Genomic DNA, 24,182 nt, shown 5'->3' on the forward strand with positions numbered 1-24,182 from the left:
CCTGGAGAGTGTTATGATTAGCGAAGTAAGACAGAAAGACAAATACTATATGTTTAACTTAAATATAGAATCAAAAAAATTAAACAAATAAATATAACAAAACAAAAACATACATAGATAGAGTGGACAAACTATTGGTATAAATACTTTGTCTCTCCAGTGGGGAGAGTGTTGGGAGGAGGGGCATAATAAGGAAAAGGAATTAAGAGATACGAACTATCAATACCAGGTTGTTGTTCAATTGCTAAGTCATGTCTGACAAGGATATAATGTATAGTACATGGAATACAACCAATAATTTAAAAAGTATAATCTGAAAATACTGAATCACTATATTGTACACTTGAAACTTTGTTCCTCAGTCTTGTCTGACGTTTTGCAACCCCACAGACTGTAGCATGCCAGGCTTCCCTGTCCTTCACCATCTCATAGAGTTTGCTCAAACTCATGTCCATTAAGTTAGTGATGTCATCTAACCATCTCATCCTCTGTTGCCCCCTTCTCCTCCTGCCTTCAATCTTTCCCAGCATCAGGGTCTTTTCCAATGAGTCAGTTCTTCACATCAGGTGGCCAAAGTATTGGAGCTTCAGCTTTAGCATCAGTCTTTCCAATTGATATTCAGGGTTGATTTCCCTTAAGATTGAGTAGTTTGATCTCTTTGCAGTCCAAGGGACTCTCAAGAGTGGTCTTCTCCAAACCACAGTTCAAAAGCATCAACTCTTTCACACTCAGGCTTCTTTATGGTCCAGCTCTCACATCCATATATGACTACTAAAAAAACCATAGCTTTGACTATAGGCACATTTGTCAGCAAAGTGATGTCTCTCTTTTTTAATATGCTGTCTAGGTTTGTCATAGCTTTTCTTTCAAGGAGCAAACATCTTTTAATTTCATGACTGCAGTCACCATGTGATAGTCATCCATGTGTAGTCACCATGTGCAGTCATCCACAGTGATTCTGGAGCCCAAGAAAACTAAGTCTGTCACTGTTTCCTTTTTTTCTCTAGTTATTTGCCATAAAGTCATGGGACCAGATGCCATGATCTTAGCTTTCTGAATGCTGAGCTTTCAGCCAGCTTTTTCACTCTCCGTTTTCACCTTCATCAAGAGGCTGTTAAGTTTCTCTTTGCTTGCCATAAGGGTGGTGTCATCTTCATATCTGAGGTTATTAGTGTTTCTCCTGGCAATCTTGATTCCAGCTTGAGCTTCATCTAGCCTGGAATTTCACATGATGTACTCTACATGTAAGTTAAATAAACAAGGTGAAAATATACAGCTTTGGTGTACCCCTTTCCCAATATTGAACACTTGAAACTAGTATATCATTATAAATCAACTATACTTCAATGAAAAAGACCAGAGATAACAAGTATTGGTCTAGGATATGGAGAAAAGGGAATGCTTGTATATTGATGGTGGAATTGTAAATTGGTTCATGCATTATGAAAAATAATATGAAGGTTCTCAAAAAAAATAAAAATAGAGCTACATCTGGGTACTCAAAAGAAATGAAAACAAGATTCAAGGAGATATCTGTACTCTGATATTTATTACAGTATAATTCACAAAAGCCAAGATATGGAAACGATCTACATGCCCATTGCAGGAGGATGCAGTATATACACAAGGGGACATTTTTTAGTCATGAGTAAGAAGGACATCTTGCCCTTTGCAACAATATGGATGGACCTTGAGGACATTATGCTAAGTAATAAGTCAGACAAACAAGACAAATACCATATGATATCACTTATATGTGTAATCTTAAAAGGCCAAAGTCATAAAACCAGAGACTAAAATAGTGGTTACCAAAAGCTAGGTGGTGGTGAGATAGGAGAGATGCTATTTAAGGGTACAAATTTGCAACAAAAAGCTAATAATTTCTAAAATTCTAATGCACAGCATGGTGAATACAGACAATAATATTGTATTACTGTAATCATACTTGACAAGAGACAGATCTTAATAATTCCAACCACTAAAAAAAATGAGTTATACAACACGAAGGAGGTGCTAATTATCACTACAATGGCAATCATATTAGTATATATAAATGTATCAAATCAACATTAGGTTTACATCTTAAATTTACACAAGTGAAAGTGAAAATGTTAGCTGCCCAGTTGTGTCCGACTCTTTGCGACCCCATGAACTGTAGCCTGCCAGGCTCCTCTGTGCATGTTATATCAATTACATCATTTAAAAGTTTATTAGAGAGAAGCTTCAAATCCATACCCTAGTCTTTCAATTTAAGAAATAGTAAAAGAAGAGCAAATTAAAGCTAAAGGAAGAAGAAAGAATGAAATAGTAAAGATTAGAGCCTAAAATGAAATAGAAGCAGAAAATAGAAATAGAAAACAGCAAAATAGACAAAATGAAAAGCACAAAAATTGACTCTTTTTTAAAAAAATCAACACAATTTATAAATTTTTAGCCACAGTGAAAGAGAGAAAGGGAAAGAATAAGAGAGAAAGAGATACAGAGAGAAGACAATGATTAACAAAATTAGGAATTCAAGAAAGGATATCATCTCCTACGTTAGAGATATTAGAATTATAAGAAAATAGCACAATTTCATGCCAACAAATTTACACAATTTAGATGAACAGGCAAAGTCTCCAGAAAGTCACCAGTTACTGAAACTGACTCAAGAAGAATTAGAAAACCTTAGATCTATAACAAGAGATTGAATTAATAATTGAAAATTTTCTCAGAAATAAAAACCTGGGCCCAAATGACTTCATTGGTGAATCCTCCCAAATATTTTAAGAAGAAATTGTACCAACCTTTCTATAAGTAGAGGAGGGAAGCCTTCCCAATTCACTCTGTATGGGCAGTATTTTCTGATACCAAAATCAGATAAAGAGGTCACAAGAAAAGAAAATTTCAGATCAACATCACTCACGAATACAGACACAAAAAATACTCAAAAAAATGTAAACAAATGTTATACCACAAAGACTTGGGTTCACTTTGAAAATTAAAATCAACCAGGTTGTTGCAGGAGCCCAAAATAGAATGTAGACAATGACAAGTGAATCTAAATGTGGTACACATAACCTCACTGCACAGTTGCTGAAAGAAGCTAAACCAAGTAGTTTTTAAAAGCAATGCTTGCTTGGATGCTGCAAGGCTATATACAAGAAGAATTGTACATGAACACTTTGGTGAGCTGCTCACAGGGCTGGCAATTGTTAAACTATGTGCATTCTGGATTGAACAAATAAGTAATTAAATTACAATTAGGCCAGGTTTTTCTGGAGAAACTGTTCAAGAAGTTACACATAAGCAAAGGGGAACATTTCTAAGATGAACCCTGATTATGCACTACATTAGTTAGAGGTATCAATATTAACTCTGGCACACACACACGTGTGCACACAAACACACAGCATACAGAAATAGATGCAAATGTATAAATGGGAACATATATTACCAATTCTGTCTGTTGAAAGGACTTAGAAGCAAAGATTCCCTAGTAGCCATGACAGCACCTGAATGCCCAGATTTTTTTTTAATTTCTTCCCCAATAAAACGAACCAAAGCTTCTTAGAAGAGGGGTTGACTTCAGAACTGGGGCAGGTAAAATGTAAGATAATTCTGGAATACATTATGGGGCTAGAAGGTAAAGGAATCCTTGGGGAAAGTGGGGAAGGAGGTGCAGGCATTTTAAAGGACTCAGGAGCTAATCTGAAAGAACTCATAATGATCAAATCTGGAACAATTTGAATAAAATTAACAGTGATCATATTAGACATAACCCAAATAATAAAAGAAATATTGATGAGACCATACAAATATAAGTGACTGAATATATAAATGCAGAGAACTCTGCCTCGGAGAATAATTCTAATCAAATGTAGAACAAGAAAGATATAAAATCACCATAGAACACCACAGTAATTGCTACAGGCAAGATCCACTGATGATGGCAAAATTAGTAGTAAAAGTTTAAGGATAAACAGGATTTTTGTGTCAAATCAATGTAAGACCCTCTTAAATATGTACTAGAGACAAATAGTAACTATTCAGAGGACAGACACCTGGCCAGACACCACTTTGTGATATTAGCATCACATGTATGGGATTTTTTCTTAAAAATTCATAACCTCAATGTACTCATGATATAACAGCAGACAAATCCAAACTGAGGAAAATTCTACAAAATATTTAACTGGTACTCTACCAATGTATCAAGACCACAGAAGATATTAAGATAGATAGAGTAATGGTCACAGTTTGGAGGAAACTAAGGAGACATGACAACTAAGTGAAATGCGGGATTATACTGGCACAGGAAGAAAATTTTACTGAAAAATGGGGAAATATGTTTAAAGTCTGAAGTTTAGCTAATATCACTGCAACAATGTTAATTTCCTGGTTTCAATAATTGTTCTGTAAGATACTAACATTAGGAGAAGCTCAGAGAAGACTAGTTGGGGATTCTCTCTACTATTCTTGTAAGTCTAAAATTGTATTGATAAAGACTAAAGTTGTCACAAGTCATTTCTTAACATACACTAGGCATGATTCAACCCATAGTGAAGTCAAGTGGTCAGATGACAAGCAGAGAGAAAAAAGGAAAGTGCCTTTTCAAAACATAGAAATCAGGACTCAGCATCTAGAGACGTAAAGTGATTCCAGCTTTTCCAACTGGGCCACTGAAAACCTAGAGTTAAAAGTCTGGCCACTCATACTAGTCACTTCTTCCTTCACTGTGAATTCAAAAAGCAGAGGCAGGAATACTTGATAAATTAGCAAAGGTCATGTATGTATTTAATACATATTATTATATGTAATGAAATTCACATTATATATTCTATACATAATGTATTAAACACATACATATATTTTATAAACACATATGTAACATGCATGGTTGTATGAACACATATTACATATGAGTATATAACATTACATATATTATACATTGATTACTATGAGTATAATCATATACTAATATTATACATACATATATACATATATGGAGAAGGAAGTGGCAACCCACTCCAGTGTTCTTGTCTCGAAAATCCCATGGACAGATTGAGCCTGGCAGCCTACAGTCTGTGGTGTTGTGAAAGAGTCGGACATGACAGAGTGACTAAACAATATACATATATATTATACATATCTAATATATGATGTATATGAACTATGTATTCTCATAAATTATATACATATACACATAATACAGGCTTCCCTTGTGGCTCAGCAGCTAAAGAATCTGCCTGCAATGCAGGAGACCTGGGTTTGATCCCTGGATTGGGAAGATCCCCTGGAGAAGGGAAAGGCTACCCACTCCAGTATTCTGGCCTGGAGAATTCCATGGACTATAGTCCATGGGGTCGCAGAGAGTCGAACATGACTGACTTTCACTTCACATACACATAATATATATTATATGACTATATTAATATATAAATGACATGTATAAATATATGTGACTATATGTATGCAACATATATAACTTTGCTCATCAACTGAATATTCATGTGGTACCAGATGTTCAGAGAGAGAATACAGAGATTTTAAGAAAGATGAACCAGTCCCCAGGTAAGAAAATGGGCAAGGCAGGAAAAGGCAATGATCACAGCAGTGGGTGTCCTGCTTGCTCCTGCCTGGAGGGAAACTGGTCCAAAGCTTCCCTCTTCTGCTGCAAGGATGCTGACCACTGGATCAGGCCAGACAACAACTTCCAGCTACCTAAGTTCCAGGTGCACTTCTGACCGAAAGATGATAAGAATGCTATGTTGTCCCTCTGGAGAGAACTGACTTGGTAGGGGAATGGGCTCACAGGAGCAGCACTCTGGGCTCCCTCAAGAGCAAAACTGGACTCTGACGGTCTTGCGCTGCTCCTCCAAGGAACCACTGAGGGGCCAAGCAGCACAGTACTGGGGAACAGGCCCTGGTGGGCCAGGAAAAAGAAACCAAGTTTTTAAGCAAAGTGGAGCAAAACAAACAGGGAAAACCAAGGCAAAACACCTCATAGAGATGGCTACTCCAACCAACAAGAAGGCCACTGGGCCTGGGGAGCTCTACATCTTCCAGAAGCTCCTTGGCTGGGAGCTGGCAGAGCAGAAGGCTGAGGAGTTCTGCAGACTGAGATGGTTTCTGTCTTACCCTTCCAAGACGTTGTTAATCCACTGGATCGCAGTTCTCTTCTCGAGGTCAAGGACTTCAGCAGTGACTGGGTATCCCATCTGGAGGGGTGGGGGCAGGATCAGTGGGCCATTTCGCCTGGAGGGCAGCAGCAGAGGAATCTTGCGTTTGCGGGGCCTGGAACTGTCAGATGACTGTGAGCAATTTAGGTTTTGTTTCTTCCTTAAGTGGTCATCTGCAATTTTTTCATCCTCGATCTTCCTCTGCGGTTCCACTGAGGCTGAAGGGTTAGGCCGATGGCCCTCCTCGCTGCTTTGCTCTGAGAGCACATGAAGATGCGATGACTCGGCGCCCAGGAGCCCGGCTGTGCCTGGACCACTCCTCTGGAGCTGTGGGGAAACTCTTGTGGAGCTGTACGAACTGGTGATGGCATTTCGCTTGCTGCATGAACTCAAAAAGTAGGTCTGAGATTTCCTAATCAGGATATCTTCAGGGCTCTTGGACAGAGAACCAGAGGCCCAGGCCTGGGCACAAAGGACGAGAGGACCCCATCGATCATGAGGCGTCTAAACGCGGACTTGGCATTCCCACCTGGGTTCGAGCCTTTTCTCTGTTCATCCTCACTCTCCTGGGCTGAGTGCCCTTTCTTTTGCTTCGCTAGCCCCTTTCTGCTCTCAGCCAAGGCTGTCAGGTCCTTCTCTTCCTTTCCTCTCAGTTGACCACTCTCTTCTAGGGCCCTCACCAGAATCTCCTTGACACAAAGGTTTGGGAGGTGAACAGAAAACGAAGACCACGTACAGATGACTGTCTGCTTCAGAGGCAAACCGAGCGTCAGTCTGCCCTTTGCGGATACCATCCTCAGGATCACTGAGGTGCAGAACATCTTGGAGCTGCAAGCAGACGGCAATGGCTTCTGATGGCCACTCCGGGGCACAGAGGAAAAAAAACAGCAAAATAAACACTGGGCTTGCTGGATTGAATATAGCCGCCGATGGACTAGGACAAAGCGCCGACGGTACAGGCGACGACGGGGCGAAGCCATGAAACCCTCATAGGACAGCCTGCGAGCCAGGTCCAGAGTTGGGGCCCCCGAGGGAACCCGGAAAGCTGGGGGAGCACGGCTGGCGGTGTGCGCTGGCCCGAGGCACTCGGGGCTCTCTGGCTGGTCCCCGCCCCGCAGAGCAGGTGACGACGGGTGAGGGGGAGGCCAGCTCAGGTAACCGCCCATGAGGCGCAATTCTGCACTGTCTGTCGGGACCTTCAAATGGAGTCTAGTGGCTCAGAGAGATTTCCGTTAGCTGCCTAAGGGGTGCCAGGCAAAGCGCTTACTGTTGTGTGGCGCCTGTGACGCGTCGTTGGAACGCGTGAGCGAAGAAAGGGAACGCTAAGCCTGCGCGAGGGAGGGGTAACCGCACCCGGGTGCTTCCTGCCGGATGCAGCGTAGTGTTGGCGGGACGCACGTGTCTCCGGGGCACAGGTGTCTGTGGGACGCAGGTGTCTCCGGGGCGCGGGTGTCGGCGGGGCGCAGGTGTTGGCGTGTGGAGTACCGGCTCCCTGGGCGCAGCCGCAGTTCCCGCAACCAGGCCCCAGCTCCGTGGCGGGCAAGTGACTGGCAGTGATCCCCAAACCTAATGGCTCCCGGCTCAGCAGCGCCCACTCTATGCTGCAGCTCCGGGATCAGCACCGGATACCCCAGAGAAAAGCCATTCTGATCCCATGCCCCCGAGATCCTGGGGGCATAACCACCCAGGCATCCAAGACTGCAGGACGGAACCAGCTGGACGTGGGAAGCCAGAGTGGAAGCTCCCCATCCTGTTTCCTTTCGACTAAATTTTATTTTTCTGATACCCCACCCCCTCCTTCTCCCCTGGAGAATTGGTGTCTCTATATCCAGGAGCAGTGTTATCGGGGACTTAAAACTTGAATTTTGAAGGTCGTACTTTGCCATTACCCAAATCTTTGCTTTCTGCCCCTCAACAGATCCTGTAGGGCTTTGTGTCATTCCTTTTCAGTAAGTTTGTGTCTATGGATGGGAGAAGGGACCTGGCAATTCAAATTAGAACTCAGAATTTGACTCTCTATAAGTATTCTGACTGCAGATAGGATTATTAGTTGAAAGTTCAAACATTAGAATATTCAGACTATTTAAAAATCTTTGATGTTTTCATAGCTACACTCACTTTGATTTGGTTGGTTTTTGTTTTGTTTTGAAACCGTTTTGCCTTATTTTGGATTATCATCACTTAGTGAATGATGCTTGGCATTTTACTAGACCAGGTAGTTTTTCAAAGGAGTTATTCCAGTCAGTGCTGTGCTCAGCAAGCAGAGAAGGGTAGTACGGTTTTGTGTAACCAGCATCCAAAGGGCTATACTTTAACTAACTATTTTAGTGGGTTATAAAATTCAGGAGTTTGACTTTCATCTTTATGTAAAAAAAAAAAAAATTAACAATATTGACAACCTCCCAATGTTTTTTATCTGTCTGCTGTGCTTCAAAGTTCTTTCAAAAATGAAATAAGAGAAAAATTCATGATGGGTGGATATACTACCACAATATAAATGGAATTATTCCAGGTATTTGAAGGTAATCCATTCCTCAGTAAAAGAAATAAATCTTAATAATAGACACATTAAAATGTGTTATCCAATAAACATTTTCCAGAAGAATTTTTCAACCATTAATTTTTTAACTTTGTATTTTGTATTGGGGTGTAGCCAATTAACAAGGCTGTGATAGTTTCAGATGAATAGCTAAGGGACTCAGCCATACATATATATTCTCCCCAAATTCCGCTCCCATCCAGGCTGCCACATAGCATTGAGCAGAGAGTTTCATATGCCATATACTAGGTCCTTGTTGGTTATCTATTTTAAATATAGCAGTGTGTACATGTTCATCCCAGTCTCTCTAATTACCCCTTCCTCCCAGCAACCATAAATTTGTTCTCTAAGTCTGTGAGTCTCTCTGTTTTTTAAGTTCATCTGTGTCATGTCTTTTTAGATTTTGCATATAAGGGCACTCATATAATATCTCTCCTTCTTTGACTTACTTCACTCGGTATGATATGCTCCAGGTCCATTCACACTGCTGCACATGGCATTATTTCATTCTTTGTAATGTCTGAGTAATATCCCATTGTGTATGTGTGCAGTGGAATCTTTATCCATTCCTCTGTCAATGGACATTTAGGTTGCTTCTATGTCTTGGCTATTGTAAACAGTGCTGCAATGAACACTGGGATGTATGCATCCTTTTGGATCATGTTTTTTCTCTGGATATATGTCCAAGAGTGGGATTGCAGGGTCATATGGTAGCTCTACTTTTAACTTTATGAGGAACCTCCATATTGATCTCCATAGTGGCTGTATCAATTTACATTCCCACCAACAGCATAGGAGAGTTACCTTTTCTCCAGCATTTATTCTTTGTGAGTTTTGGTTTTTTGTTTTTTTGTTTTTTGTTTTTTTGATAACCACTCCGGCTGGTATGAGGTAATATATGAGGTAATATTTCATTGTAGTCTTGACATTAGTTTCTCTAATACTTAGAGATGTTGACATCTTTTCATGTGTCTATTGGCCATCTGTATGTCTTCTTTGAAGAAATGTCTATTTAGGTCTTCTGCCCATTTTTTGAGTGAGTTGTTTGTTTTGATGCCATTAAGCATCATGAGCTGTTTGTAAATTCTGGAGATGAATCCCTTATCAGTCACATCATTTGCAAATATTCTCTCCCAATCTCTAGGTGGTCTTTTCATTTTTTTTATTGTTTCTGTTGCTATGCAACAACTTTTAAGTTTAAGTAGGTCCTATTTGTTTATTTTTGTCTTTATCTCCAGTATTCTGGGAGACAGATCAAAAAAATGATGTGTGATTTATGTCAGAGAGTGTTCTGCCCATATTTTCCTTGAGGAAATTTGTAGTATCTGGTCTCACATTTTGGTCTTTAATCCATTTTGAGCTTATTTTTGTGTTTGGAGTTGAAGAATGATCTAATTTCATTTTTTTACATGTAGCTGTCCAGTTTTCCCAGCACCATTTGTTGAAGAGACTACCTTTCCAACATCGTGTAGTCTTGCCACCTTTGTCATTGGTGTCATAGCTTAATTTGCCATAGGTGTATGGGCTTATTTCAGAGTTTTCTATCCTGCAACATTGATCTATATTTCTATTTTTGTGCCAGTACCATGCTGTTTTGATTACTGTAGCTTTGTAGTGTAGTCTGAAGCCAGGATGACTGATTCCTCGAGCTCTATTCATTGCTTTGGCTATTCAGGGTCTTTTGTGTCTCCATACAAATTTTGAGGTTTTTGTTCTAGTTCTGTGAAAAATGCCATTATAATTTGACAGGGATTGCATTGAATCTCTAGACTGCCTTGGGTAGTATAGTCATTTTGACAATACTGATTCTTCCAATCCATGAACATGATATATCTTTCCATTTGTTTATGTATTCTTTGGTTTCTTTCATTAGCATCTTATAGTTTTTTGAGTACAGGTCTTTTGTCTCCTGAGGTAGGTTTATTCCTAGGTATTTTATTCTTTCAGATGCAATTGTAAATGGAATTGCTTCTTGAATTTCTCTTTCTGATCTTTCATTGTAAGTGTATTGAAATGCAACAGATTTCTCTGTATTAATTTTGTAACCTGTGACTTTACCAAATTCATTAATGAGTTCCAGTAGTTTTCTGGTAGCATCTTTCAGATCTTCTATGTATATGTACATGTTATATGCAAACAGTGACAGTTTAACTTCTTTTCCAATTTGGATTCCCTTTACTTATTTTCCTTCTCTGATTTCTGTAGTTAGGACTTCCAAAACTACATTGAATAAAAGTATCAAGAGTAGATATCTTTGTCTTGTTCCTGATATTAAAGGGAACACTTTCAGCTTTTCACTGTTGACTATGATTCTATCTATAGGTTTGTCACTGTTGTTGCTGTTCAGTCACACTAAGTTGTGTCTGACTGTTTGTGACCCCATGGACTCCAGCACACCTGGCTTCCCTGTCCTTCACCATCTCATGGAGTTTGCTCAAACTCATGTCCATTGAGTTGGTGATACCATCCGACCATCTAATCCTCTGTTGCCCCATTCTTCTCCTGCCCTCATTCTTTCTCAGCATCAGGGTCTTTTCCAATGAGTCAGCTCTTCACATCAGGTAACCTGATAGAACTTCAACTTGGAGCTGAAGTTTCAGCATCAGTCCTTCGAGTGATATTCACTGTTGATTTCCTTTAGGATTGAGTAGTTTGATCTCCTTGCAGTCCAAGGGACTCTCAAGAGTTTTCTCCAGCATCACAATTCAAAAGTATCAATTCTTTGGTGCTCAGCCTTCTTTTTGGTCCAGCTCTCATATCTGTACATGACTAGTGGAAAAACTGTAACTTTGACTATATGGACTTTTGTCAGCCAAGTGATGTCTCTGCTTTTAAATATACTGGCTAGATCTGTCATAGCTTTTCTTCGAAGGATCAAGTGGCATTTAATTTCATGGCTGCAGTCACCATCCACAGTGATTTTGGAACCCAAGAAAATAAAATCTGTCACTGTTTTCATTGTTTCCCCATCTATTTGCCTTGAAGTGATAGGGGCAGTAATGCTGAAGAAGCTGAAGTTGAACGGTTCTATGAAGATTGACAAGACCTTTTAGAACTAACACCCAAAAAAGATGTCCTTTTCATTATAGGGGACTAGAATGCAAAAGTAGGAAGTCAAGAAACACCTGGAGTAACAGGCAAATTTGGCCTTGGAGTATGGAATGAAGCAGGGCAAAGGCTAATAGAGTTTTGCCAAGAGAACACACTGGCCATGGCAAACACCCTCTTCCAACCACACAAGAGAAGACTCTACACATGGACATCACCAGATGGTCAACACTGAAATCAGATTGATTATATTCTTTGCAGCCAAAGATGGAGGAGCTCTATACAGTCAGCAAAAACAAGACTGGGAGCTGACTGTGGCTCAGATCATGAACTCCTTATTGCCAAATTCAGGCTGAAAGTGAAGAAAGTAGAGAAAACCACTAGACCATTCAGGTATGACCTAAATCAAATCCCTTTTGACTATACAGTGGAAGTGAGAAATAGATTTAAGGGACTAGATCTGATAAAGGACCTGAAGAACTATGGACGGAGGTTCATGACATTGTACAGGAGACAAGGTTCAAGACCATCCACATGAAAAAGAAATGCAAAAAACAAAATGACAGCCTGAGGAGGCCTTACAAATAGCTGTGAATAGAAGTGAAAAGTAAAGGAGATAAAGAAAGATATTCCCATTTGAATACAGAGTTCCAAAGAATAGCAAGGAGAGATAAGAAAGCCTTCCTCATTGAACAATGCAAAGAAATAGATGAAAACAACAGAATGGGAAAGACTAGAGATCTCTTCAAGAAAGTTAGAGATACCAGTGGAACACTTCGTGCAAAGACTATTGGAAAAGGACAGTCCTTTAAAGATAAAGGACAGAAATGGTATGGACCTAACAGAAGCAGAAGATATTAAGAAGAGGTGTCAAGAATACACAGAAGAACTGTACAAAAAAGATCTTCATGACCCAGATAATCACGATGGTGTGATCACTCACCTAGAGCCAGACATCCTGGAGTGTGAAGTCATGTGGAAGGAAGCATCACTATGAACAAAAGCACTGGAGGTGATGGAATTCCAGTTGAGCTATTTCAAATCCTGAAAGATGATGCTGTGAAAGTGCTGCACTCAATACGTCAGCAAATTTGGAAAATTCAGCAGTGGCCATAGGACTGGAAAAGGTCAGTTTTCATTCCAATCCCAAAGAAAGGCAATCCCAAAGAATGCTCAAACTACCGCACAATTGCACTCATCTCACATGCTAGTAAAGCAATGCTCAAAATTCTCCAAGCCAGGCGTCAGCAATACATGAACTGTGAGCTCCCAGATGTTCAGGCTGGTTTTAGAAAAGGCAGAGGAACCAGAGATCAAATTGCAAACATCTGCTGGATCATTGAAAAAGCAAGAAAGTTCCAGAAAAACATCTATTTCTGCTTTATTGACTACGCCAAAGCCTTCAACTGTGTGGATCACAATAAACTGTGGAAAATTCTGAATGAGATGGGAATACCAGACCACCTGACCTGCCTCTTCAGAAACCTATATGCAGGTCAGGAAGCAACAGTTAGAACTGGACATGGAACAACAGACTGGTTCCAAATAGGAAAAGGAGTACGTCAAGGCTGTATATTGTCACCCTGCTTATTTAACTTATATGCAGAGTACATCATGAGAAACGCTGAGCTGGAGGAAGCACAAGCTGGAATCAAGATTGCCAGGAGAAATATCAATAACCTCAGATATGCAGATGACACCACCCTTATGGCAGAAAGTGAAGAGGTACTAAAAAGCCTCTTGATGAAAGTGAAAGAAGAGAGTGAAAAAGTTGACTTAATACTCAACATTCAGAAAACTAAGATCATGGCATCTGGTCCCATCACTTCATGGGAAATAGATGGAAAAACTTGGAAACAATGTCAGACTTTATTTTGGGGGGCTCCAAAATCGCTGCAGATGGTGATTGCAGCCATGAAATTAAAAGAAGCTTACTCCTTAGAAGGAAAGTTATGACCAATCTAGATAGCATATTAAAAAGCAGAGCCATTACTTTGCCAACAAAGGTCCATCTAGGCAAGGCTATGGTTTTTCTAGTGGTCATGTATGGATGCGAGAGTTGGACTATGAAGAAAGCTGAGCACAGAAGAATTGATGCTTTTGAACTGTGGTGTTGGAGAAGACTCTTAAGAGTCCCTTGGACTGCAAGGAGATCCAACCAGTCCATCCTAAAGGAGATCAGTCTTGGGTGTTCATTGGAAGGACTGATGCTGAAGCTGAAACTCCAATACTTTGGCCAGCTCATCCGAAGAGTTGACTCATTGGAAAAGACCCTGATGCTGGGAGGGATTGGGGGCAGGAGGAGAAGGGGCCAACAGAGGATGAGATGGCTGGATGGCATCACCAACTTGATGAACATGAGTTTGAGTAAACTCCGGGAGTTGGTGATGGACAGGGAGGCCTGGTGTGCTGTGATTCATGGGGTCACAAAGAGTTGGACACGACTGAGCTGAACTGATGGGACCAGATGCCATTATCTTAGTTTTTTTAATGTTGAGCTTTAAGCCAGCTTTTTTTTTTTTTTTTTATTAGTTGGAGGCTAATTACTTTACATCATTACAGTAGTTTTTGTCATAAATTGAAATGAATTAGCCATGGATTTACATGTATTCCCCATCCCAGTCCCCCCTCCCACCTCCCTCTCTACCTGATCCCTCTGGGTCTTCCCAGCGCACCAGGCCCGAGCACTTGTCTCATGTACCCAACCTGGGCTGGTTATCTGTTTCACCCTAGATAATATACATGTTTCAATGCTGTTCTTTTGAAACATCCCACCCTCGCCTTCTCTCAGAGTCCACAAGTCTGTTCTATACATCTGAGTCTCTTTTTCTGTTTTGCATATAGGGTTATCGTTATCGTCTTTCTAAAGTCCATATATATGTGTTAGTATACTGTAATGGTCTTTATCTTTCTGGCTTACTTCGCTCTGTATAATGGGCTCCAGTTTCATCCATCTCATTAGAACTGATTCAAATGAATTCTTTTTAATGGCTGAGTAATATTCCATGGTGTATATGTACCACAGCTTCCTCATCCATTCGTCTGCTGATGGGCATCTGGGTTGCTTCCATGTCCTGGCTATTATAAACAGTGCTGCGATGAACATTGGGGTGCGCGTGTCTCTTTCAGATCTGGTTTCCTTGGTGTGTATGCCCAGAAGTGGGATTGCTGGGTCATATGGCAGTTCTATTTCCAGCTTTTTAAGAAATCTCCACACTGTTTTCCATAGCGGCTGTACTAGTTTGCATTCCCACCAACAGTGTAAGAGGGTTCCCTTTTCTCCACACCCTCTCCAGCATTTATTGCTTGTAGACTTTTGGATAGCAGCCATCCTGACTGGCGTATAATGGTACCTCATTGTGGTTTTGATTTGCATTTCTCTGATAATGAGTGATGTTGAGCATCTTTTCATGTGTTTGTTAGCCATCTGTATGTCTTCCTTGGAGAAATGTCTGTTGAGTTCTTTGGCCCATTTTTTGATTGGGTCATTTATTTTTCTGGAGTTGAGCTGGAGGAGTTGCTTGTATATTTTTGAGATTAATCCTTTGTCTGTTGCTTCATTTGCTATTATTTTCTCCCAATCTGAGGGCTGTCTTTTCACCTTGCTTATAGTTTCCTTTGTTGTGCAAAAGCTTTTAAGTTTAATTAGGTCCCATTTGTTTATTTTTGCAAGCCAGCTTTTTAATTCACCTGTGTCATGCACATCAAGAAGCTCTTTAGTTCCTCTTTGCTTTCTGCCATTAGGGTGGTATCATCTGCATATCCAAGGCTGTTGATATTTCTCCCAATAAGCTTAATTCCAGCTTGTACTTCATCCAGCCCAGCATTTCGCATGACATACTCTGTATGTAAGTTAAATAAGCAGGGTGATAATATGCAGCCTTGACATACTCCTCTCCCAATTTTGAAACCAGTCTGTTGTTCTATGTCTGGTTCTAACTATTGCTTCTTGACCTGCATACAGATTCCTCAGGAGGCAGGTAAGGTGGTCTGGTATTCCCATATCTTTTTTTCCAGAGTTTGTTATGATCTATACAGTCAAAGACTTTGGTATAGTCAATAAAGCAGAAGTAGATGTTTTTATGGAAGTCTCTTGCTTTTTGGATGATCCAGTGGATGTTGGCAATTTGATATTTGGTTCCTCTACCATTATTAAAGCCAGCTTAAACACCTGGAAGTTCACAGTTCATGAACTGTTGAAGAGTGGCTTGGACAATGTTGAGCACTACTTTGCTAGCGTGTGAGATGAGTGCAGTTGTGTCATCGTTTGAACATTTTTTGGCATTGTCTTTGTTTGGGATTGGAATGAAAACTGACCTTTTCCAGTCCTGTGACCACTGCTGAGTTTTCCAAATTGCCCCCAAATGGCAGCATAGAAGGACATGCTCATCTTCTGCAAGAACTCCAAAATTAAACTTGCTGCTGAACAACCATCAACAGAAGAACATTGGATCCCACCAAAAAAAGATAGCCCACCATCCAAGGCAAAGGAGAATCCCCTGGCAAGACAGTAGGAGGGGTGAAATCATGTTTAGAATCAAAAGCCATACCTGCCAGAGACACTCGGATGTCTCAAACAAAACCTTGTGCTCACTAGGAGACTCCATATACACTGAGCCGGACCTGCCTTTGAGTGTTTGAGTGTCTCCTGTGGAGGTACGGGTCAGCAGTGGCCTGCCACGGGGGCTGGGCTCTGGGTGCAGCAGTCCTGGGTGTGGCATAAGCCCTCTTGGAGGAGTCACCATTAAGCCCACCATACAGCTGCTGAGCAGATGACCCACACACTGCAGAACAACTATACCAAATAAATTCTCTCACTATTAAGATAGTTCTAGGACCCACAGCACGTTTCCCAACCTGGGGATCTGGCAAAGGGACTTTGCCAGGGAGTTTGACTTTGGAGGGCAGTGGGTTTTGATTACAGAACTTAACACAGGACTGGGAAAACAGACTCTCAAAGGGCACAAACAAAACCTAATGCACACCAGAACCCAGCAGAAAGGAGCAGTGACCCCACCAGAGACTGACCCAGACTTGCCCGTGAGTGTCCAGGAGCCTCCAGCGTAGGTGTGGGTCAGCGGTGGCCTGCTGCAGGATCAGGGGCACGGAGTGTGGCGCTGGGTGCACAGGGCCTTGTGAAGGAGGTTGCCGTTATCTTCATCACCTCCCCCATAGTTTGGTCTCAGGTCACACAACAGGGAGGGAACACAGCCCCGTCCATCAACAGAAAATTGGATTAAAGATTTACTGAGCATGGTCCTGCCCATCAGAACAGGACCCAGTTTCCCCCAGTCAGTCTCTCCCACCAGGAAACTTCCATAAGCTTCTTATCCTTATCCGTCAGAGGGCAAAATAATGAAAACCACACTCACAGAAAACTAACCAAACTGATCACCTGGATCACAGCCTTGTCTAACTAAATGAAACTATGAGCCATGCTGTGTAGGGCCACCCAAGATGGAAGGGGCATGGTAGAGAGTTCTGACAAAACGTGGTACACTGGAGAAGGCAATGGAAAACCATTTCAGTATTCTTGCCTTGAGAACCCTATGCACAGCATGAAACAGCTCATACAGCTCAATGTAAGAAAAGCAACCTAATCAAAAATTGGCCAGAATACCTAAACAGACATACAAAGAAGACATAGAGATGGCTGATAAACACATGAAAAGATGCTCAACTTCACCCATTGTTAGAGAAATGTAAATCAAAATAAAATAAGGTATCACCTCACAGTAGCCAGGATGGAAATCATCAAAAAAAAATCTACAAACAACAAATGCTGGGGAGAGTTTAGAGAAAAGGGAACACTCTTGTATTGTTAATGGGAATGCAATTGATACACCCATTATGGAGAACAGTATGGAGATTCCTTTAAAATATAGGAATAAAACTACCACTGTTGTTGTAAGGCATGTCTGACTTTTTGTGACCCCATGGACTGCAGCCCACCAGGCTCCTCTGTCCATGGGATTTCCCAGACAGAAATACTGGAGTGGGTTGCCATTCTCTTCTTCAGGGTATCTTCCCAACCCAAGGATAAAACCTGTGTCTCCTGCATTGGTAGGCAATTCTTTACCACTGAGCCACCAGGGAAGCTCCCAAACTGCCATATGACCCAACAATCCCACTACTGGGCCATATACCCTGAGGAAACCATAGTTGAAAAACACATGTACTCCAATGTTCATTGCAGCCCTATTCACAATAGCCAGGATATGGAAGCAACCTAGATGTCTATCAGCAGATAGACATCTGCTATAAAGAAGACATGCTATAAAGAAGATATCTGGATAAAGAAGCTGTGGTACATATATACAATGGAATATTACTCAGCCATAAAATGGAATGCATTTGAGTCAGTTCTAATGAGGGGGATGAACCTAGAGCCTATTATACAGAGTGATATATGTCAGAACAAAATGAATATTGGATATTACTTCTCCTCCCACCTTCAGTCTTTCCCAGCATCAGGGTCTTTTCCAATGAGTCAGTTATTCTCATCAGGTGGCCAAAGTATTGGAGTTTCAGCTTCAGCATCAGCCCTTCCAATGAATATTCAGTACTTATTTCCTTTAGGATGGACTGGTTTGATCTCCTTGCAGTCCAAGGGACTCTCAAGAGCCTTCTCCAACACCATAGTTCGAAAGCATCAATTCTTTGACTCTCAGACTTCTTTATGGTCTAACTCTCACATCCATACATGACTACTGGAAAAACCATAACTTTGACTATACAGACATTTGCCAGCAAAGTAATGTCTCTACTTCTTAATATACTGTCTAGGTATATTAAACGCTGTGTTCCTGTTTTGCTGAAGGATTGGCATGAGGCATCCAGCACTGGAACTTGCTGGCCTTTGGGTAGGTCTTGGTCTTAGTGTTGAACTGGAGACCTTTGGTAGAGCTCTCATCAATTAATATTCCATGTGGTTGGGAGTTTGCTGTTATTCCAAAGTCCTGGACTTGTGTCTCCCACCTCAGGGATTTTGGCTGGACCCCTTACTATAGCACCAAGACTTCATAGGCCTTAGAGCACAAAAGACAAAATCCAAAGATTAATGGTGAAAGCAACACACAACAGCCCAGAAAGCCCATACAAGATCACACATTTATAAAGAGAATAGATGAGAAGAAAAAGACAAAAAATATAAAAACAGAAGTCAAAAAAGAAAAGAGCAATTATGCCAGTTAACAAACCCATAAGTGGAAATGAATACTAAAAGCTAGACTAGCAAAAATGCAAAATCAAAAACATGGGGAAAATGCAATATAACTAAAATTTGTAAGAATAGGAAAATAAAATAAAATGAATTTATTTAAATATAAGATGTTTGCCTCCGACTAATTTAAATAAATAAATAAATAAATAAAAATAAAAAATAAAATAAATAAATAAATAAATAAATATAAGATGTTTTAAGAAAGGAAAGGGGGTTATTAAAAATAAAAACTAAAGGAATAATAAAAATAACAATAGAACAGTATACAAAAGAAAAATTATATATTTATGAAGAATGGTAGTAAGAAATGTCCTCATGACTCCACTGTGTTCACTGCACACAGTATGCTCCAGATAATCTGCCTACTTAGAAAATCCTGCAATATTTCTACCTGTTGTGGGCAGTGTGGGGTCAGCTCAGACTCAGATCTTGCCTTACTCCAGCTAGTACTTGCTCTGAAAGTCCAGAGTTGCCCCTCAAGTCTGCAGTCTCAGACCACTTGTGGAAATTTAATCTGTTGCACCTGTGGCTGCAGATGCTAATTCTCTTCCTCTTCTTCAGTCACGTAGTCCCTTGTGTTCTGCTTTGATTTTGGCCCCACTTCTGCTCATAGGCCACCCTCTGCTGTCTGTTCCCTGCCCAGAGAAGAAGGGGTGAAGGACGAGGCTTATTAGAGCTCACATGCTCAGTTGGGCTGAGGATAGGGAGAGGTGTGGCAGCCACAGTGGGATGTGCTGGGGCCTGCATGGCAACCCACTCCAGTATTCTTGCCCGGAGAATCCCATGGACAGAGGAGCCTGGTAGGCTACAGTGCATGGTGTCACAATGAGCCGGACATGACTGAGCGACTAAGCACACACCCAGAGGGGCCTGCCTAAGCTGGTAGAGACCTCCCAGATGTTACTGTCTGAGGTGGGTCATGCACTCTCCCAGAAGTATGGACCCTGGATCTTGGGTCCCTAGGAAGTGCCAAGCTGCTTAGGCTGCCCTGAAGGTGAAGGCATTAACCCGTGCCTGCTCACAAATTGGGGGCAGCTGCCAGCAGCCACCTATGGGGTCAGCCTGCAGCCGAGGCATTGCGTCTGCTGCCTCGGGCATTCTCCACGGCTTTGGCATGGGTCACATTCCCTTCTCTGGGATCATCAACTGCAGTGGCATCTAGTTCCACAGCTGGCACCCCTGCTGGCCTTTGCAGCAGCCGCCAGGTAAACAGCTGCTGTCTGCAAGCGTGTAGTTAGATTGTCCCGGTGGCAACATCTCTTGCCTCTCCCGGAGGCCCAGACTTTTCCCTGGACTCCCTTAGCTCTGTCATACCAGCCCCCTCAAAATATCTTCATGGTCGTCAAACCCAGTACTCTCCCTGGGGTCCCACCCCACAAGCCTGAGCCTCAGTACCCAGCCCCCACTCTCTGAGGCAGGCACGGCTGTGCAAGCTGTTTCTTGGCTGGGAAGTACTGTTGAGCAATGATCTCTGTGGTGGCTTCTCTCCGCTTTGCCTTCCAGGCACCTGTGGCAGCATTCCCTTCCAAGGTTCCAAGCTCCCCCTTGTCCCTGCGCATGAGTGTGTGGAAACTTTTCGTCCTTCATGACTCCCTTCCTGGGGTGCAGGTCCCCATCCTGAAATCCGTAATCTTTTTTTATGTTTATCTTTTGCCCTACCTCATTCTGAGTTGATTGACTTGCCCTTTTGGAAGTCTGGGGTCTTCTGCCAATGTTCAGAAGGTATTCTGTAGGAATTGTTCCATATGCAGATGAATTTTTTATGGAGTAATATTTCCTTTTCATTTTGCTTGTCATTTTCTTCCCCTGAATTTGGTAAAACAGTTGCCAGTTTCAGTCTTGAAGGGGTGTTCTTATGTGGGAGAACCCCTATGCAGACTTTGTGAGCCCAGTACCTACATCTTTCCGCAGGGTATGCTGACAACTATCTCCATTGTAGTGAGTGATACTGGAGATGGACTGGCTAGAGCTGGTATCCGATGTGAAGCAGGACTTCCTCTCTGCTCAGTGACTATTAGCCCAGAGCCCAAATTGGGCCTGAGCCCAAGTTGCTGGGTCTGTCTTGAGCTGGCTCTTTTAAGTGTGTGTGTTTTTCCCTTCCCTTGGACTGGAAATTTTTCCCAAGAGGAGGAAAGTGCTAAAGCAGGTTGGGCCTGGGTAAGAGAGGTTTGATGCGCTGCCTGTGTAGGTGTCTGCGGCTCCATTCAGACAGCCTTGGGTGCAAGCCCCTCTGTCTCTGTAGCTGAACACTGCACCCTGCCCCCTCCACCTCCTGCTCTCTTGTGAAGCCATTCTGCTGGGCTGGTAGGAACCTAAACAGATTCTCAGTGAGTTTCTAGAGCTGAGCTGTGGTAACGTGGTTGCTGTCAGATTCTGAGCTGCCACCTGATTAAACACCAACAAGAGCCACTGATGTCCCATGCAGGCTTTGCCCCAGGACCAGGCCACCTCTGTGCCCCATGGCTGAGTCATTTCACTGGTGGTGGCTGCCTCGGATCCACTGCCACATTGCGGCAGGGACTGACATGAGCCAGAGCGCCTGCCGCTAGAGCAGGCCTCTCTTTGCCTTCCCTTGGGGGCAGCCAGTGTGCCTGCACCCTTCATGAGCAGAGTGAGGCTTGCTCAGCCCCTTTGTTGGTTGCAGTGGTCTTTCAGCCAGTGAAGGGAACTTGTTTCCTCTATCTGGGACCTCACAATGGGATACCCAGTCTGTGGCTTGACCTGCTCACTCCCCAGGTCAAATGTCCAATCCAATCGCTATTTTTTTTTCCTTCCAACCCAACTACATGCATATCTTCCTTACAGTTAGCTTGTGCAGATGTCCTTCTGCCAGTTTCTTGTTAAGTTTTCAGTGAGGGCTCTTCCACACACAGATGTATTTTTTATGTATTTGAGGCTGGGGTGGGAGAGGTGAGCTCTATGTCCTCTTAACACTGCCATCTTGATCTCCCACCAGTCTTTCATCAAAGATGACTTTGGCTGAGGTTTTGTAGATGCCCTTTATCATAACAAGAAAGTTCCCAATGAATTCTTAGTTTGTTGCATATTTTTGTCATGTAAGTTTCTTAGATTTTTGTCAAATGCTTTCCCCTCATCTTGAAATAATCAATTAGTTCTCTTTCATTTTATTAATGTGCTTCATTACATGATTTTTGGATGCTGAACCACCCTTGCATTCTTAGGATAATTCCCACTTGGTTGTGATGTGTAATTCTTTTATTATTGTTTAGCTGTTAAGTTGTGTCTGATTCTTGTGTGACCTCATGGACTGTAGCCCCCCCAGGCTCCTCTGTCCCTGGAGTTTCCCAGGCAAGTATACTGGACTGTTTTGCCATTTCCTTTTCCAGGGGATCTTCTCAACCCAGGGATCAAACCCATGTCTCCTGCATGGCAGGTGAATTCTTTACCACCAAACCACCAGGGAAGCCCATAATCCTTTTATATGCTTCTGGATACGCTTTCCCAAAAGTTTGTAGAGGATTTATCTCAATTAATAAGTCATACTGTTCTGTAGTTTTGTCTTGCAGTAGCTTTATCTGGTTATGCTATCAGGGTGATGCTGGCCTCATAGAATGAGTTACGAAATCTTTCTTCTATTTTTTAAAGAGTTTGGGAATAATTAGTGTTAATTATTCTTTAAATGTTGGTAGTTTTCATCATTGAAAATATTTGGTCCTTGTCTTTTTTATTAGGAAGTTTTTGATTACTGATTCAAACTCTTTGCTTTTTTAAAGATCTGTTCAGATTTTGTATTTATTTCTTGAATCAAGTTAGGTAGTTTTTCTGTTTCTAGGAATTTCTCCATCTCACATGTGTATCTAAGGTGTTGGCATACAATTGTTCACAGAATTGTACTGGAATTCTTTTCGTTCATAAATGTAAGATCATTTGTAATTTCCAATTTCACTTGTGATTGTAATAATTTGAGTCTTTTCTCTTTTTTCTTAGTCATTGTAACTAAAGCTTTGTCAGTTTGTTGATCTTTTAGCAGAGCCAACTTTTAGTTTTGGTGCATCTTTCTATCACTTTCTGTTCTCCTATGTTTATGACTGATCTAATTTTTATTGTTTATTCCCTTACGCTAGTTTTGGATTTAATTTGCTTTCCTTTTCTCCCCCCTTAAGGTGCTGAGTTTGGTGAGAGATTTGAGATCTTTTTAAAAATTAATATATGTAATTAAAGCTATAAAGTTCTCCCTGGGCACTGCTTTCAGGGCATTCTATGTGTTTTTTGGTATGTTGTGTATTCATTTTCATTTATTCAATTTTCATGTAATTGTGAGTTTTCCATTTTTCTTTTGTTATGTTTTTCTAAATTCAGAATTGTGATTGAAGAAAACATTTTGTACATTTCAATATTCTTAAATTTATTGATACTTATTGTATGACTGGGCTACCCTGGTGCCTCTCATATGGTAAAGAATCTGCCTGCAGTGTGGGAGACCTCGGTTCTAACCCTGGGTTGAGAAGATCCCCTGGAGGAGGGCATGGCAACCCACTTCAGTATTCTTTCCCGGAGAATTCCCATGGACAGAGGAGCCTGGCAGGCTACAGTCCATGGGGTCGCAAAGAGTTGGACATGACTGAGTGACTAAGCACATTGTATGACCTCATGTATGGTATATCTTGGAGAATGTTATGTGTGCACTCAGGGAGAATGTGCATTCTCCTGGATTTTTTTTACTTCATTTTTTCTATTCTAAAGCTTTACCATTTTACAGTTTTTTCTGTGTTTTAAAGTTTCATTTATTTTTAATTGGAGGATAAATGTTTTACAATGTGGTGTTGGTCTCTGCCATACATCTATTCATTTGTTGATGGACATCTAGGCTGCTTCCATGTCCTGGGCTATTGTAAATAGTGCTGCAATGACCATCAAGTTACATGTGTCTTTTAGAATTGTGGTTTTCTCAGAGTATATGCCCAGTAGTGTGATTGATGGGTTATATGGTACTTTTATCCCCAGTTTTTAAAGAAATCTCTGTACTGTTCTTCAAAGAGGCTGGCTGTTTTACATTTTAAAAAACTGAAGTATATTGACTTACAATATTATATTAGTTTCAGGTATATAGCATAGTGTGTATTCTGCTGTTTGGGTGAAATGTTTTGTATGTGTATTTATTAGGTTGCATTGCTTAAGTGCTCTCTTTATTGATCTTTCTGAATGTTCTCTCCATTATTGGTGCTGGAGTAGTAAAATCTTGAATGGTTAT

At 41.4% G+C, this 24,182-nt stretch overlaps 2 protein-coding genes across 2 annotated transcripts in view; both read right to left on the bottom strand.

The window, feature by feature from the left end:
• FLT4 (fms related receptor tyrosine kinase 4) overlaps nucleotides 1–24,182 on the bottom strand; it is a 94,450-nt gene that overhangs the window by 4,505 nt on the left and 65,763 nt on the right. The gene's annotated exons all lie outside the window — the stretch shown is intronic.
• Nucleotides 6,117–7,454, bottom strand: LOC110145544 (nuclear envelope pore membrane protein POM 121-like). The gene is given in 2 exon segments (XM_070460465.1): nucleotides 6,117–6,590; nucleotides 6,593–7,454. Coding segments are annotated over 2 exon segments (1,209 nt in total). The 5' UTR covers nucleotides 7,328–7,454.

The sequence above is a fragment of the Odocoileus virginianus genome, chromosome 3 (genome assembly GCF_023699985.2).
Source record: "Odocoileus virginianus isolate 20LAN1187 ecotype Illinois chromosome 3, Ovbor_1.2, whole genome shotgun sequence".
NCBI lineage: Eukaryota > Metazoa > Chordata > Mammalia > Artiodactyla > Cervidae > Odocoileus > Odocoileus virginianus.